General features: G+C 39.0%; 2 protein-coding genes across 8 annotated transcripts in view; one reads left to right on the forward strand and one right to left on the reverse strand.

The window, feature by feature from the left end:
• COL25A1 (collagen type XXV alpha 1 chain) overlaps nt 1–11,815 on the forward strand; it is a 295,698-nt gene extending 283,883 nt beyond the window's left edge. For all 6 annotated transcript variants that reach the window (XM_074541049.1, XM_074541043.1, XM_074541046.1 and 3 more), the window contains 3 exons: nt 3,187–3,264; nt 5,577–5,615; nt 6,366–11,815. In XM_074541049.1, the coding sequence (XP_074397150.1) occupies nt 3,187–3,264; nt 5,577–5,615; nt 6,366–6,368 (120 nt within the window). In that variant the 3' untranslated portion in view covers nt 6,369–11,815. The remainder of the gene's footprint in view (nt 1–3,186; nt 3,265–5,576; nt 5,616–6,365) is intronic.
• Nucleotides 10,812–13,831, reverse strand: part of LOC113458989 (oligosaccharyltransferase complex subunit OSTC) — a 56,484-nt gene continuing 53,464 nt past the window's right edge. For both annotated transcript variants that reach the window (XM_074541062.1, XM_074541061.1), the window contains one exon: nt 10,812–13,781. The gene's annotated coding sequence lies outside the window, so the exon portion shown is untranslated. The remainder of the gene's footprint in view (nt 13,782–13,831) is intronic.

Genomic DNA, 13,831 nt, shown 5'->3' on the forward strand with positions numbered 1-13,831 from the left:
TGCAGGGTTGGGCTGGATTAACTTCTCATGGTATCCTAAACAAAAGAAGAAAGGCTAAAAAGTCACCATGAGTGTTAGAGTTCATCTCCATTTCTTAATCTGGTCAGGCAAAACACTTCCCAAGAATGCATTGAAAAGGATATGATGAAATTCATCCTTCCCTTTTGTCCCTTGGTGTATTGCTCTTTCTTTTGAGCTCAGAGATCACTGGTAAGGTACTGATTTTGCAGAACAACAGTTGTTTAAGCAGGTGCTCCATGAATGTTGTAAATGCAGTGTTTGACCTGGCAGAGTAATCACAATGAATGAAGCCCTTGCTTGCTGCCCGAGTACAGGTCCATCTGCCACCAGTGAACAGCTTTTCTCCTTGAGAGCAGCTGTCAGTCTAAAGGTGCAACTGATAACAGCTAGCTCAGAGAGGTGATGGTCAAAATGCTCTTTGTGCTGAGGGGGAGTTACAGCAGGTGCCAAATGGAGTGAGCTTAACAGTGTGTTCTCACCCTGGGGTACATTCAAAGAGTTGTGTCCAGAAGATAAAATAAATAATTATGCCTCTCTAATGAGTTCCAGTGAGGTTGCATCAATACTGCAGATGGTCTTTTGAGCCTCACAGTTCATGAAAAAATTGCAGAGTAAGAAGGTTACCAAGCTGGCAGGGGTCTGGGGCGAACACAGCCAGTGGCAGAGAGTGGAGGAGGGGGACTGGCTTAGTCTGACAATGGGATGGCCAAACTACTCAAAAGGGGAGATGAAAAATGATAGAGCAAAACTCTTCTGGGCAATTGCAAATGAGTAAACACAGGACCACAAGGTGCTCCTGAGAGGTTCAGAGCAATTGTTCACAAGGAAGACAGCACAGCACTGGGACAGGGAGTCCAGAGAGGGGGCTGGACCCCTGCCCAAGGAGCACTGCAGAGCCTGGTCTGGTCTGAGCTGACCTAGGGTCAGGAATCATCCTGATCACAATTAGCATTTGGTAAGGACTGGCAATTTTGGGTTGCTGTTTTTCCAAATATTATCCTGTGACCTTTTGGCACACAGAAAAGATAGACAAGTAACTTTGCTTCCATCGTGACATGGATGCAGTATGTTTTGTTCATGGAACATTTTGTTTTATTTGAATGTGTCAAGTATGCTGTTATATGAAATGATGCATGTGCTTTCCTTCCTTTTTAAAATATTATTTATATAAAGTTTTTTAAATATAAAATTAGGTTTCTCTATTGTTAATGGATTAAGCCTTTCTGTAGTGGTGTGGAACAAGTTAAATGTCTATTTAATTTGCTTCACCACAATCCGTCTGTCTTTCCAAAGGGGCATTCCTTCCTTCTCCTTCTACCCTCATTCCTTACAATTCCTCTGTCTTTTTTACCCTTTTCCTCACAAATTAAATCCTCCCAATAGCCACAACCTCACTTGCCGGTTCTCCGATGTTATACTAATTTTCCTATGACTATTTTTCTCACTTCTTTGTGATATCCTGATTTACTCATCCTTCCTATCCCATTTTTTACAATCCTAGTCCAATTTGTTATTTTTTTTAAGTGATCCCTTTTTGATTTTTGTGAAATTGAGAGCAACCTGAAACTCATTTACCATTGTGATCAACTGGTGTGAAATCAATTATAAAATGAACTCTCTAAACCTCTTACACTGCTTGAAGGTGAGGTCATCTTTACAGGTAGGTTTGTTGAGGGGAATCAACTAATTGCCCTGAGAATTAAAGCACTGGAATTTTTACATTTAAAAAGAAAGCTCAGTGTAAAATCAAAGGATTGAATTTTGGTAAAACAAATAGATGAAACATTGCCTGCAGAATACAGAATATTTGAATGTTGAAATGCTTAAATAAACAATCTAATTATCACTCTGGTTACTTTATGATGCCAAGACAGTGTGAAATTGTTGGAAGTGTCATAACACCTCTCCATCAAGCAGTTTGAGTGTTTTGATTCCTGTAACAGGGTTTGAAATGGTCGTGTTTTATTTGGAGTGACAGCAGTGCACCCTCAGTGATGTCCATGGGTTTCTATGGACACCACAGAGAACAGGATTTGTTCCAAACTCTTACCAGAGTGCAGAGGGTCAGTTAGTAAAGGATGCTCCTGGGCAGGTTCACCCTTGATGTGACACCCTGGAAGCTGATGGAATTGAGTCAGTCATCCCTGTGAAGCATCTGTGCCACAGGTCTTGTATCAGAACACTCTGCTGATGGATTCTGCTCTCCCAAAGTTACTTCTGACTAGTGGCAAATCCTCTGGGAAGCTGACAAGTTCAGCTTAGTGAGCATGTACCCTTCAGTGCTATCACTGGCCAAAATTTGAGACCTCTTATTTTGGACTGCAGATTGGGGGGATTTGCAGATTTGCCTCTGTCTCAAGAAATCAATTATTTCAAGCCCTGTTCTAGGTTTCAAAACATTCATAATACTGATATGAAATACCAACACAAACTAATACAAACTGATTGCAGTTCTTGCTTGTGATCATATAATTTATTTTTCCACATAATGCACCATCCAAACCTGAACACAGTGGTAAGTGTCCTTTCAGCTCTCCATTGGCTTAAAAAGAAAAACCCAAACTTTAAACCCAATCTTTCTTTATTTTCTTTTTTCAAAAGAATGAAACTTGTTTTATCCAAACCGTTGTGTCCACAGGGGGAAAAGGGAAAGAAAGGCAAAAAAGGGCCTAAAGGGGAGAAAGGAGAACAGGGTGCTCCTGGATTAGATGCACCTTGCCCATTGGTACGTCTCGCTTGTGTATTGGAAGATCAGTCATCCTGCTGTAAACTGATGGAATAAGAGATGAGGGGAGAGGAACAAGCACCAGCTACTGTCTAACCTGTTGCCCTTTGTTAACAGCTTCATCTCAAGTGCAAATTCTGGGGCAGACTTTGTAAACCTCCTAATGGGGAGGGGTTAAAGCACCAGACTTAAGAACTTTGGTCTGAGTTTGTGAGGTTTTGATAGTGAGTTTTTTTGGGTTTCTTTTTTCATTTTTTTCTGCAAAATACATTGGAAAGGAACCAGATTTGGAATGTGCCAGAATCAGTACCCCACAGGTTTAAATCATAAGCAGTCAGCTTGTTCCTCTTGCCTCTCTGTTGTTTTTTGTTCACTCCATTTAAGTCAATACTGAAGGCATTTCTTTGACAGTAACATTGCAAGTTAATCTTTACAAACAGGGATTCCGTGGAATTAAGGGGGAAAAAGGGGAGCCAGGCCAGCCTGGCCTGGATGGGCTGGATGCCCCTTGCCAATTGGTACAGTATTTCTCTTTCCTACCAACCCTGCATGCAGTTCCTTTGTTTGTAGTCAGCCATTCTCAATGTAAAGCAATGTTTTTCTGAGCTGACGTTACATTTCTCATGTAACACATGCATGTGCATGAACAAGCCAGCTGCTTCGAGTGATCATAACTGCAGTGAGAGAACACACGTTTTTGTTGACACCTTAAGCCTAACTCTCAGCAATTTGCTCCCACATCACCTGGTAATTTATAAGTTTGTGCCCTTCCTACATTTTCCCTGAGAATCATTGGTTTGTTACTTTCCTCGCACAATACCCATTGCCTCACTCACCCTGAACCCAAAGTTGTAGAAATCCAGCACAACGTTCACCTCTAATCAAGTCTGATGACTTCTGTCTGCACTGGCTCAGTTCCACACCCTGGCCTGTCCCATAGCTACTCTGCACCCTGGTCTTCCTCCCAAATCCTTGCCATCTTAGGGGCATGTTTTCACAATTTAGCCAAAATGAGAGTCACAAACAGAGGAATGTAAATACTGTTTCTAAAAATCAAGGTTTTCGGTAAGCCAAGCTGGAACTTGGCTTCCAGACCATCCACAAGTGATGTTTGTGGTGTCTGGCCTGTTCATCAAAGTATTCAAACACATCTGGAAATAAAAAGCTTACCTGATGTTTGTAAGAATATAACGGTCTGCAGCCCAAACCCTCATTGTCTTTGTTATTTAATGTCCTCAATTTAATGGTCTTACCCCTGGAACTTACCCTCCTGGAATACACACAACACTCCCCACCCTATGCTAGCATGAATTCAAGTTCCCACCTATACTAAAATGCTTCTTCTTGACCCTCTCCCTTGTACCAATCTGGCAACAATGATTTTTATTTAGTGGTAAAGTAAGTTGGAGCTCTTTTCCATTTAAGAAAGAAAACCCCAAATGAATAGGATATACACATTTCCTAAAGATACAAGGAGGATTTTCTTTTTAATTGTTCACAGTAAAATTCGATCTGCATGTTCTGATATTGTTTGGTGGTTAAGCACGGTTCTCTGAGATGAATGTTAAATTTAAGTAGGTTTTATTTTGACTATAGCACTTCTATTTGGAGCCACTCGCTTTTTAATTGTAAATACATAGTCCATTAAGATTATTCCATAGTCCATGTTGTTTGCTTCCAATTAATGGTAACCATATCTCATATTTTGTTGGGGATAATCAAGCATGCTTTTGGAATTTAAAAATGTTTCTCTGTCTCTGTATTATCATTTATATCTGAAGATTCACTAACAATCGCTGATGGATCAAAAATATTCTGTTTGTGGATAATTGCTAGAATAAGCTGTTTAGCATGCAGCACTGTCTCTTGTTTAGGTAGCAAGTAATTCACACTGGACCACATGCAAGTATATTCAAAAACCCATATTAACCATTATCTTTACATGTAGGTTAATATTAGGTATTGATATTCTAAACTCTAAGAACTCTAAAGGCCTGATTTTTCTTCTGTTTATGCATAGTCTAGTTATATTGTATGTGCTCCTAATTCTGAGTAAATAACTCCCTGAATAAACCCTGAGCAGCCATGTAAATTGGAATTAGATCCATGAAAACCAGTATGACTCTGGTCAGAAGCTGGCCCTGATCTTACTGGATGCATGGCGATACATGAAGGTAGAAATGATACATGAGAAGGAGAGATTCTTACTAACATGAGAAGAAATTAGATGGCCATGTTGTCTAAGCACTGAAATAATCAGTGGTGCTGTGCTGTCCTGCTCCCACTGCTGATGTTTTCTTCCACTGTGGCATGCAAGGTATGGATTTTGCTGCTTCATTCAAAAACTGATATTGAAAGTTAAAAGATTCTACTCCCATTTGAGTCCTTATCACAGGGTGACCTTTGAACAAGGAGCCCATAAAACATAATACTCTCCAGATAAAAGTGATAGTATTTTTTTTTCTCACTGATCTTGTACATTCAGATACAGATTATTGTGAATAAAACAGATTATATTTAAAATAACATGTAGCCTGTGGTCTAGTAGCAATAGGAAACTGATGAAGAAGTTCTAATGATCTAGAAAAAAAACCCAAATCTTTATGGCAGAAAAGTGCAAATCTTTATGGCAGAGAAAGTGTAAACTTTCCTGCCTTTGGCTTTTCCTTCACTTTGAGAATAAGAGAGGAAATAAGTTAACTGGTAGCTACTTCTTAGATAGAAAGTCAAAGCTGCTTCAGCTGTTCTAACAGATGTTGATGAAATATCTATCCTGTCAAACTTACTGATTCTCTTTTTTTTTTTCATCCTTTTGCTCCCTTTGAAACAGGGTCCTGATGGATTACCAATGCCTGGCTGTTGGCAAAAGGTAGGATGGGCAGAGCTTTTTCTTTTCAGGACCTGTATGTCCTCAGAACACAGATATGCCTGTCATAGTCATACTGAATAGTATCAAGATATACTTCAGAGCCTCCTAGACAGACATATCCAGCAATGCAAGATCAGACCTCTCCGTGACAGTAGTTGATGTGATGTGTTGTAATTTGTGTAGAACAATTCATTGGGGCAGTACTGTAGAAATAGTTGGCATTAGTTTTATGAAAAGTCCAAGACTTTTCTTTTTTCACATGAAGGCTCACACATCCTTTGGTTTCTGCAGATAATCAGTGCTTCCTACTCAGTATAAAAGGTCATGGATGTGGCATTTTTGTCAAATATATCTGTTGATCTGTTATTATATTGGCTTTCTGGGATACTGAAAAGGACAGTGTATCCTGACCTTTTCTTTGCCTTTCTTCTCTATTCAATAAATCCTCCTGAGTTTTGTATTTTATGGCAATATTAACTGGTGACATTATTTTAGTAAATATTTAACCTAGATAGTGCTTGATTTAAAAACACAGCATTCAGAATAATGTAGTTGGAGGGATACTGGCATATAATATATCAGAAAAGATGAAGCATAAGTGAAATCCTGGGTGCATTTATCTCTGAAGAATAGTTGGTGCTGAGAAAATAACTATCCATATTTGCAACTCTGCCTTATCTATGTATTTGTAATAGATGTCTGAAATATCTTACTAATTTGATTAATCTGTATCTCTTTTTGTTTTTGCAGTGATGAATCTAACCTTACAAGCATGAAGTTGTGTATATAGTGCTCCACTTTTTTATTTATAGTTGAGAACTGAAAATTTGATTTTACAAGTCTGAGATATGTTTACATGTAGCTGCTTCTACTTGTTTGCAATAGTCCATACATACATCTGTTTTTCACCTACGTCTGCAGTTAGATGATACAATAACTGCAGGATAAACCTGCAAAAATTGTCTCTCTAATGGGAGAGATCTCAAAATAATGATCAGTAATAGAAATTAATATTTCTGTAAATTCTTATATTTTGGCTTGTGGATGTGCATGGACAATGAGTGCCATGAACTAGTTTACAAGAAATTGTGACCAAATAAGAGCAAAATGCTATGAAATGTACTGTACCAGCTGCTGTTGGAGTTTACTGACTTGGCTTCCATGTCCATCTTAAGCACGTCACTGATCCATGACACCGCATCTGCCCGTGTGCACTAAAAGCATGAGTGTGTGTGCCAGACCTGCCTGCCATGTGATCGTGAGTGGCTGCTGACGGTGGCCTTTGATTCCAGCTTCTCAGTCATTTCCTCTTGTCATCTCAAGGGAGTCACACCATGGCTCATTGCTAAAAAGAGATAAACCAGAGGAGCGTAGAGAGAGGCCTTGAATTTTGGGGAGTAGCATTCCAGCTGCAGGTGGATGGCTTCCATTCTTGCGGGATACTTGGCCCCTTGGATCAGAGAGCGCCCCGCCTGTTGATCAGCATCGGTTTGCCTTGCACTGCTCACAGCCGTGAAGACATTCACGATAGGCCCTGTCGAGTCCTTCATCGGGGGGACAGAAGATTGAAGAAGAAACCAGACTTCTCTGTGGGTTGTTTGAAAAGGTTACAGAGGTGCTGCAGGGATCATTTGATGGCAGACACCGCCTGAGACCAGACGCTTCTCAGCCTCACTCGAGGACGAACAGAGTGTATGCACTCTGCACGTTGTATTTTGGGACTGCTGCAGGAGAAAGCACTCTTGAGGTGGGGATGAATCAGATCATCCTCCAGAGGAGGATAACAGTGGAACTGACCTGAGATGTATGTATCATGGTGTGGTTTTCAGGTTATTCACTTTGAATTACACCTAACTAGCTGAACTTCTCTACGGGAATTTGGAAGCAATGCTTGGTTTTGTTTCCTTTTCCTGTTTCTGTTGCCATAAAGAATGCATTTCAATAATCTATTCAACATTTGTGATGACGGCATTGAAGAAAATACTTTCAAGCCACATATTCGTCTTGTTTCAGTATTAACAGTTTTTATTTCAGAGTCTTTGAAGCCTTTAAGTCTAGAAAAGAAAGAGTTTATTTTTATGTTTGACAGAATGATGTATTCATCTTGCTCCTTTTATGTTGTTACGGTTATTTTAGTGGACATTATTGCTCAAAAACCATTGGAGAGAAACAATTCTGTGTGATCATCACTGCACGCTTGTCACCACGCTCCACTGTTGTTGATTGTTGATGTGTTGATTTTTCTCCCTTTCTGTTCAGATGGCTTTCTAGAGAAACATTTCCTTCTCCACCATTTTTTTTAACGCTAGAAATATGTAATTTGTGCGCATTTGTAGTTTTGCCACGAGATATTTTTTACAATTTTGAGTCTTCATATGGTGCACTGAAGTTAGTTTGAGAGTATAATTTATGAGAAATGGTGCCATATTTGGCAGATGGAAATTCTTTTTATATCACTTCTGTTCCTAATGTATATAGCAGAATCATCCCATTTTTAGGAGGATTTTTTTTGAGAAGTTGTCTTTCATATGTAGACCAAAACTAAGTTGAAGAAGACAGCTTGTCTCCATTCATATGAGGGCACCTTATGCCCTTTTTGAAACGCACATTTTTCCTGGCTCCATCATTTCTAAATCATGTGAAGATGGGGTCACACTTTTTGTATTGCTTCACAATCTCAGATCAATGGAAATGCCACTATAATTGAATATTTCTCTTTGATTAATCTTTATTGTCATTTTGGTATATTGGAGTCAAACCCAGCTTTTCATTGAGGAAAACCCAGATTTTTAAAGCAAAAAGTCAATTTAGTGGCCTCCAATTAGTATTATCTTTCTAATTAAAACAAAAATCTCACACTATACACTGAATACATGTGTATCTTTACTGCTCAATCCCTTCTTTCCAATAGTAAGAAATAAACAAGTGTTCATAGAAATGAGGAAATATGTTTTGCTTTCCCTGAATTTTCAGAGATGCAAGTATCAACCTGTTGCGGTGTCGCTCATGCCGTGTCCTGACTTGGCTGCATGGATGGTACATGTGAACACCAGAAGCTGAATGTTTGTTAAGATATCGAATACTGGCAATCAATACAGTAAGATGAAATATGTTTTAAAGGTCCTTCAGAGTATTTACATGCAAAATCAAGTAGGATGTTTATTATCTGGCTTGATGATTTAGCAACTCCATATTGAGACTGTCCACAGACACAACTAATTTAAGAAACAGCAACAAGATAAATAATGCTGATAAATAATTAGCACTTCCTTTCTCTTTTTTTTTTTTTAATTTGTATACTTACATTTTTTAAGTGCCCTCCTAGCATCCATTTCTATATGCACCAATAAAGCTAGCAGAGCTTTGGCCTGTGGTTTTGTCATTCAGAAAATAATTATAGATGCTACTGTTAAATGTTAGTCAAAACTCAGTCTCCTTTAACTCCCTTGACACTGAAACCCTACTGAAGAAACACTTCAGCACCTTCATTTGCTTTCTTTTCTGTCTTGTAAATTAATTTCTTTATTGAATTTTCAGCAGGTAGGAATACTTTTCAAATAATCTTACGTGGCTTTTTTAGCCTTTGTGTTGTTCAGTATCATGGAATGTTCATTCCTTTTAAATAACCATGAGTGAGCAGTAGATAAACAATTTCATTTGAATGGTTAAACTACATACATAGATTTGGCATTAATATTTGCATCTCAGATTGAATTGAAATGAAACTTAAAAATGTCTAGAAAAGTTGCATGGTCAGTACAAGAAAAAAAGAAAAAATTAGGTTTAATATTCCATTAAGAAAAGCACCCTGTGAAGACTTGCAACGTGTTTGTTTTGTTCAAGAAGCAACTATTTCTGGTGCTAGTATATCTTTTTCCTTTTGATGGCAAAGCTATAGTTTGAACTGCCAGTGTGTTGTATCTTTTAGTGGCATTCCTGCAGGAAGATATGATTTGGTTTGTTTAGTTTGTGACAGGAACAGTAGTTCCTCTACCACTCTTTTCAGTTGTAGAAATGTGTAGTGGGATTAGTCTACACAGTTTCTATATCCCTGACTTTTCAGGTATGAATAATCCTTGTTTCTTTGAGAGTTTTCAGTATTTGTTTCATATGAAGTTTTGTAATTATCTGTTACTCCAGTGCATTAAAGCCACATTGTGCAGAAGTCCTGCTACAGAGGCCGCAAATCTTTCAAGCACTGTATGGAATATGTCTGACATACATGGTCTTTGTCTTCATATTCATGGACTAACTATGGGAAAGCTTTCTTTCAGGATGCTTTGGAAAACTTTACTTTTTCCTGAGGTAAAGCATGAGATGTTAAGTCACAGAACAATGATACAATGTATTTTTGATTTCTATTTTTATTTATTGCTGTCGTGATGTGGTATTCTGATAGTGTAGCAAAGCAGAATGATACTCTTCATCCAGCTGTTTGTATATTCTTTCAGTCTATGGTGTAAGTATTATGAAAGAGTTTCAAAATAATCAGATCCATTTATTAGCACGTGTGTAAAGTATGGAGCTGGAAAAGGAGTAATTCTTAAGGCTGGTGTATGGTGTGGACAGTTAGCTTTGGCCCCAGTGAGCATCGCACCGTGGACAGGGTGCGTGTGCCCACGAGAGAGACAGAGCAACCCCAGGTGAGATCAGCTGGCTCCTGGTGGGAGGGTGCTGCTTGCAGGGCTGGGGGCTGTGCCAGGATACGTGGCTGGGATCCTGGATCCCACGGGGTGAGGAGGGAGGTGTCCCACTGGCCGCCCCAGAACTGGGATGGCAATCCCGGCTCAGCCATGCAGGGCTTGTCCCTGGCTGTGCCTCCCCAGCCCCAGCGAGGGCAGGGGACAGAGAGGAGCCCTCTCCTTGCAAAGCTCTTTGAGACACACGGGAGGGAGCACCCAGGTGTTACACTTTGTAATGAGGGGAGATTACCACCTTCAGCAGTGGGGTTTTGCCTGAATCAGGGCTACTTCAGTAAGAACTGCAGAGATATTGTCAGCCTATTTTATTGGAAGTGATGGAAAGGTTCAAGGCATGCAGAGGTTGACCCTTCCCTTCAAATTTCCTGACCTCTGCTGCTTGACCATCTTATATTACATTTTTAAATCTCTGTATTTTACCTAATGAGATTCCTAAATTTTCACACTAAAGACTCACACAAAACACATCTGCAAAGATAGTGGTCAAACGAAAGTCTAATTTGTAGCCATTGTAAAAATTCTGTTTCAGTGACTGGAATTAAAACTTAACACTGATTTTTTTTTTTTCTTTTCTGCCATGTCTTTTTATGGATGTCAATGTTGCTGTAATGTACAAATGAAGGTTTTCTTGCACCCTCTGTTATTAAAGTGAATTACTTGGTGGTTGGATTCATTAAATGCAGTTAGAAACAAGTGCCTGCCACCATCATTTCTGAAAAGGATACTCTACAGAACAAGTGGAGTTTGTATTTTAAAAGGGATTTGGAGTGTTGTTTTTGTTTCATTTTGTTTTTAAATGCATCCAATTATCAATGCTGCTTGGAAATTGAATTTTCTTTGAAAGCAGGGGGCCTTAACTTAACCTGGGACCGTGTTTTAGTGTTTTACTTGTTTCTATTTTAAAAAGAAATTGTATTAATCTCCCAGATCCCATTGGTACTTGCACACTTCCCTGAAGTATTATGGAGAGTTGGGTTGGTGGAAGAATGTTTTACATATTGTTAACATATATGTGGATATTCTTATATTATTGTACATGTTTGGAAAAATATCACACAACTTTAAAAATGTTGCTAAGATGTATGTATCTGACTTTTTCCTTTGGAAAATATTATATATTTTTATTTGTATTTTTTACTTTTTTAAGTTCATCTATATGTGCCGTTATTTTTGTATTGCAAATGGTCTCATAAATGAAGTAGAAGAGATAAAAATACAAAGAAAAGTAATTTGGCAAGGATTTCAGTGTTTGGGGGGGAAAATACATGGGTCAGCATCATATTATCAATACTAGAAATATTTTGTGTGTCTTAGCACTGTAAATATGTCACAAGACCTCTTTTGATGAGTAGTGTAAAGAATTGCAAGGTTTTAATCACCCATTTTAATTTGTTATTATTTACCACTTTCTTGTGGCCACTGGTCTGGACTTAATTGAACCCGATCAAACAGCATGCTTTTGTTTTTATTATTAAAATTTCTCCTTGTTTTTCAGTTGAATATTGTTTTGTTTTCTTTCAGTTTTGTACTTCAGATTTTGTTTCTTGCTTGTGAGAAGTTGATCTTCAGAATTATTTTTACACTATTTATGATTTATTTTCATAATGTAAAAAGTGTGTAATTATTAAAATATTAATCCAAGCATTGGTGCTGATTTTGAATAGCTATAAAGTTCTTAATGTTGATGCAAAAAACTGTTCTAGTCTGTCTGGATTGGAAAATGTGTGTGCTGCTTTGTGCCAACCTGAAGTTTGAAGTCTAGACCAAGTTGTGTCAGACATTCACACAAAAATCAGGGCCTCTGCCACGTGTGCAGTAGGAAAACTCACCTTCCTCTTCGTGTTCTTAATATGTCTTTCCCCTTCAAAACAGTGTCTCTTCATTATCTGTTCTAAACAGCAGCACAGGCTGTTGGCAGCCTCAAATTATCTAAGGAAGAAGCTTTACTGCAGAGCTTGGAGCCCTTCCTCACTCTGGGGAAGTTGCAAGGATCTGTGTATTTGCCAGAAGTTGAAACTATTGCTTAGGCAAGTTCAGAGGCCCCCTGGGATCTAAAGAAATAAAGCTGAAAATCTCCAGTCTCCCTTTTCTGTAGTTCTGAAGGTGAAAAATAAACCTGAACTGCTGAGAAATAAAAGATATGTGCAGGCAGTGTCACAAGTAACAGTGCAAGCTAGAAAATGTGAGGGTCTCTTTTCCTTAGATACAGTTTGTTTTGTAATAATTATTATATTAATAATAATTATTACAAAATGGTATATTTCTAAACACCCTGGTTTAAGAAGACATACATTTGCAGGAGTCTCCCTGAACAAAATATTTTAAAGGCAAAAAAAACACTGAGGAGCAGCTGTAATTTCTTGAACACATTATTTAAATGTTTGGATTTTCTAAATCCCAAAATATTTCAAACAGAACACTCCATATTGTTTCCCCTTCCATCACCTCAAAGATGCAGTAAGTACAGATGGAGGGAATTGTAGGTGGAGAGGTTTGGCCTCTCCTATTAACTCTTGCTAACCCCCATAAATGTCCATTAATCCTGGCTAGCTCTGTTGTAGACTCTTGGAAGGACTAAAAATATCTTCGCTCCCTTTCCCGGGTGCTTCAGCTCAACGTGCTGTGCCCTGCCAGGCTGAGCGCGTGGCCCCGAGGGCTCCAAGTGCCGCTGCCACCCCAGCTGGGCAGCCTGGCCCAGGTGATGTCCTTGCTTCAGCTGGGCCACTCCTGCCCTTCTCTTGCTTTTGTTTTTCTTCTGCTTCCATAGAGAAATGCAGCTCTAGATGTCCTGCCAAAGCACAAACGTGTGTTCTGAGCTGCTGCCAGAGCCAACACCCGTGGGTTTCCCATTCCGTGCTTTGATAGCTTCCATGTTATTTTTCACTTCTGTGCTCCCTTTAGGTGCTTCAGGGCCAAACCTCAGGTAACCAATACCCTACAGCCTTCCCATCCTCCTGCAGCCGTGGGACATGACTTTCCCTCTGGCACTGCCCCCCATTCACATGCCTCCTGCATAATTGTGTGATGTGCCAGAGCACATGCAGGACTGCATGTGAAATGCCTGCCAGTTCTGCCTCTTTTTTTTAATTAAATACTTATAGGCTATTATGTAACTGCCTTGTGGACCTACTAAACCTGCTAATTCCTACCCAAATAAAAAATAAGGCAACAGAAATGGCTTTTTATGTCCTCTTCTCACACAGCTTCACCTTATGGTTCCATTATAATAACACATAAAGGTTAAAAAAGCAAACAAAAAAAAAAAACCCAAAACAAACTAAGGAGCTGACAAAGCATTTCATGTTCCAGCGAGTAGTAACAACTGCACCCAAATAAAAGAAAACAAGGGAATGCCAAAACATGTCATGTTGTTGCAGGGTTCTGTCTTCCCAGGGTTACTGATTTGTCTTCTCTTCCATTGGCTTATGGAAAATTCCAGCTGGAGGGCATTCTACTTTCCCATCTCCTAGATGTAGTAAAAAAAATACATTGGTTTGCTGCATATATACATATCTA

This window comes from Zonotrichia albicollis, chromosome 5, assembly GCF_047830755.1.
Source record: "Zonotrichia albicollis isolate bZonAlb1 chromosome 5, bZonAlb1.hap1, whole genome shotgun sequence".
Taxonomy (NCBI): domain Eukaryota; kingdom Metazoa; phylum Chordata; class Aves; order Passeriformes; family Passerellidae; genus Zonotrichia; species Zonotrichia albicollis.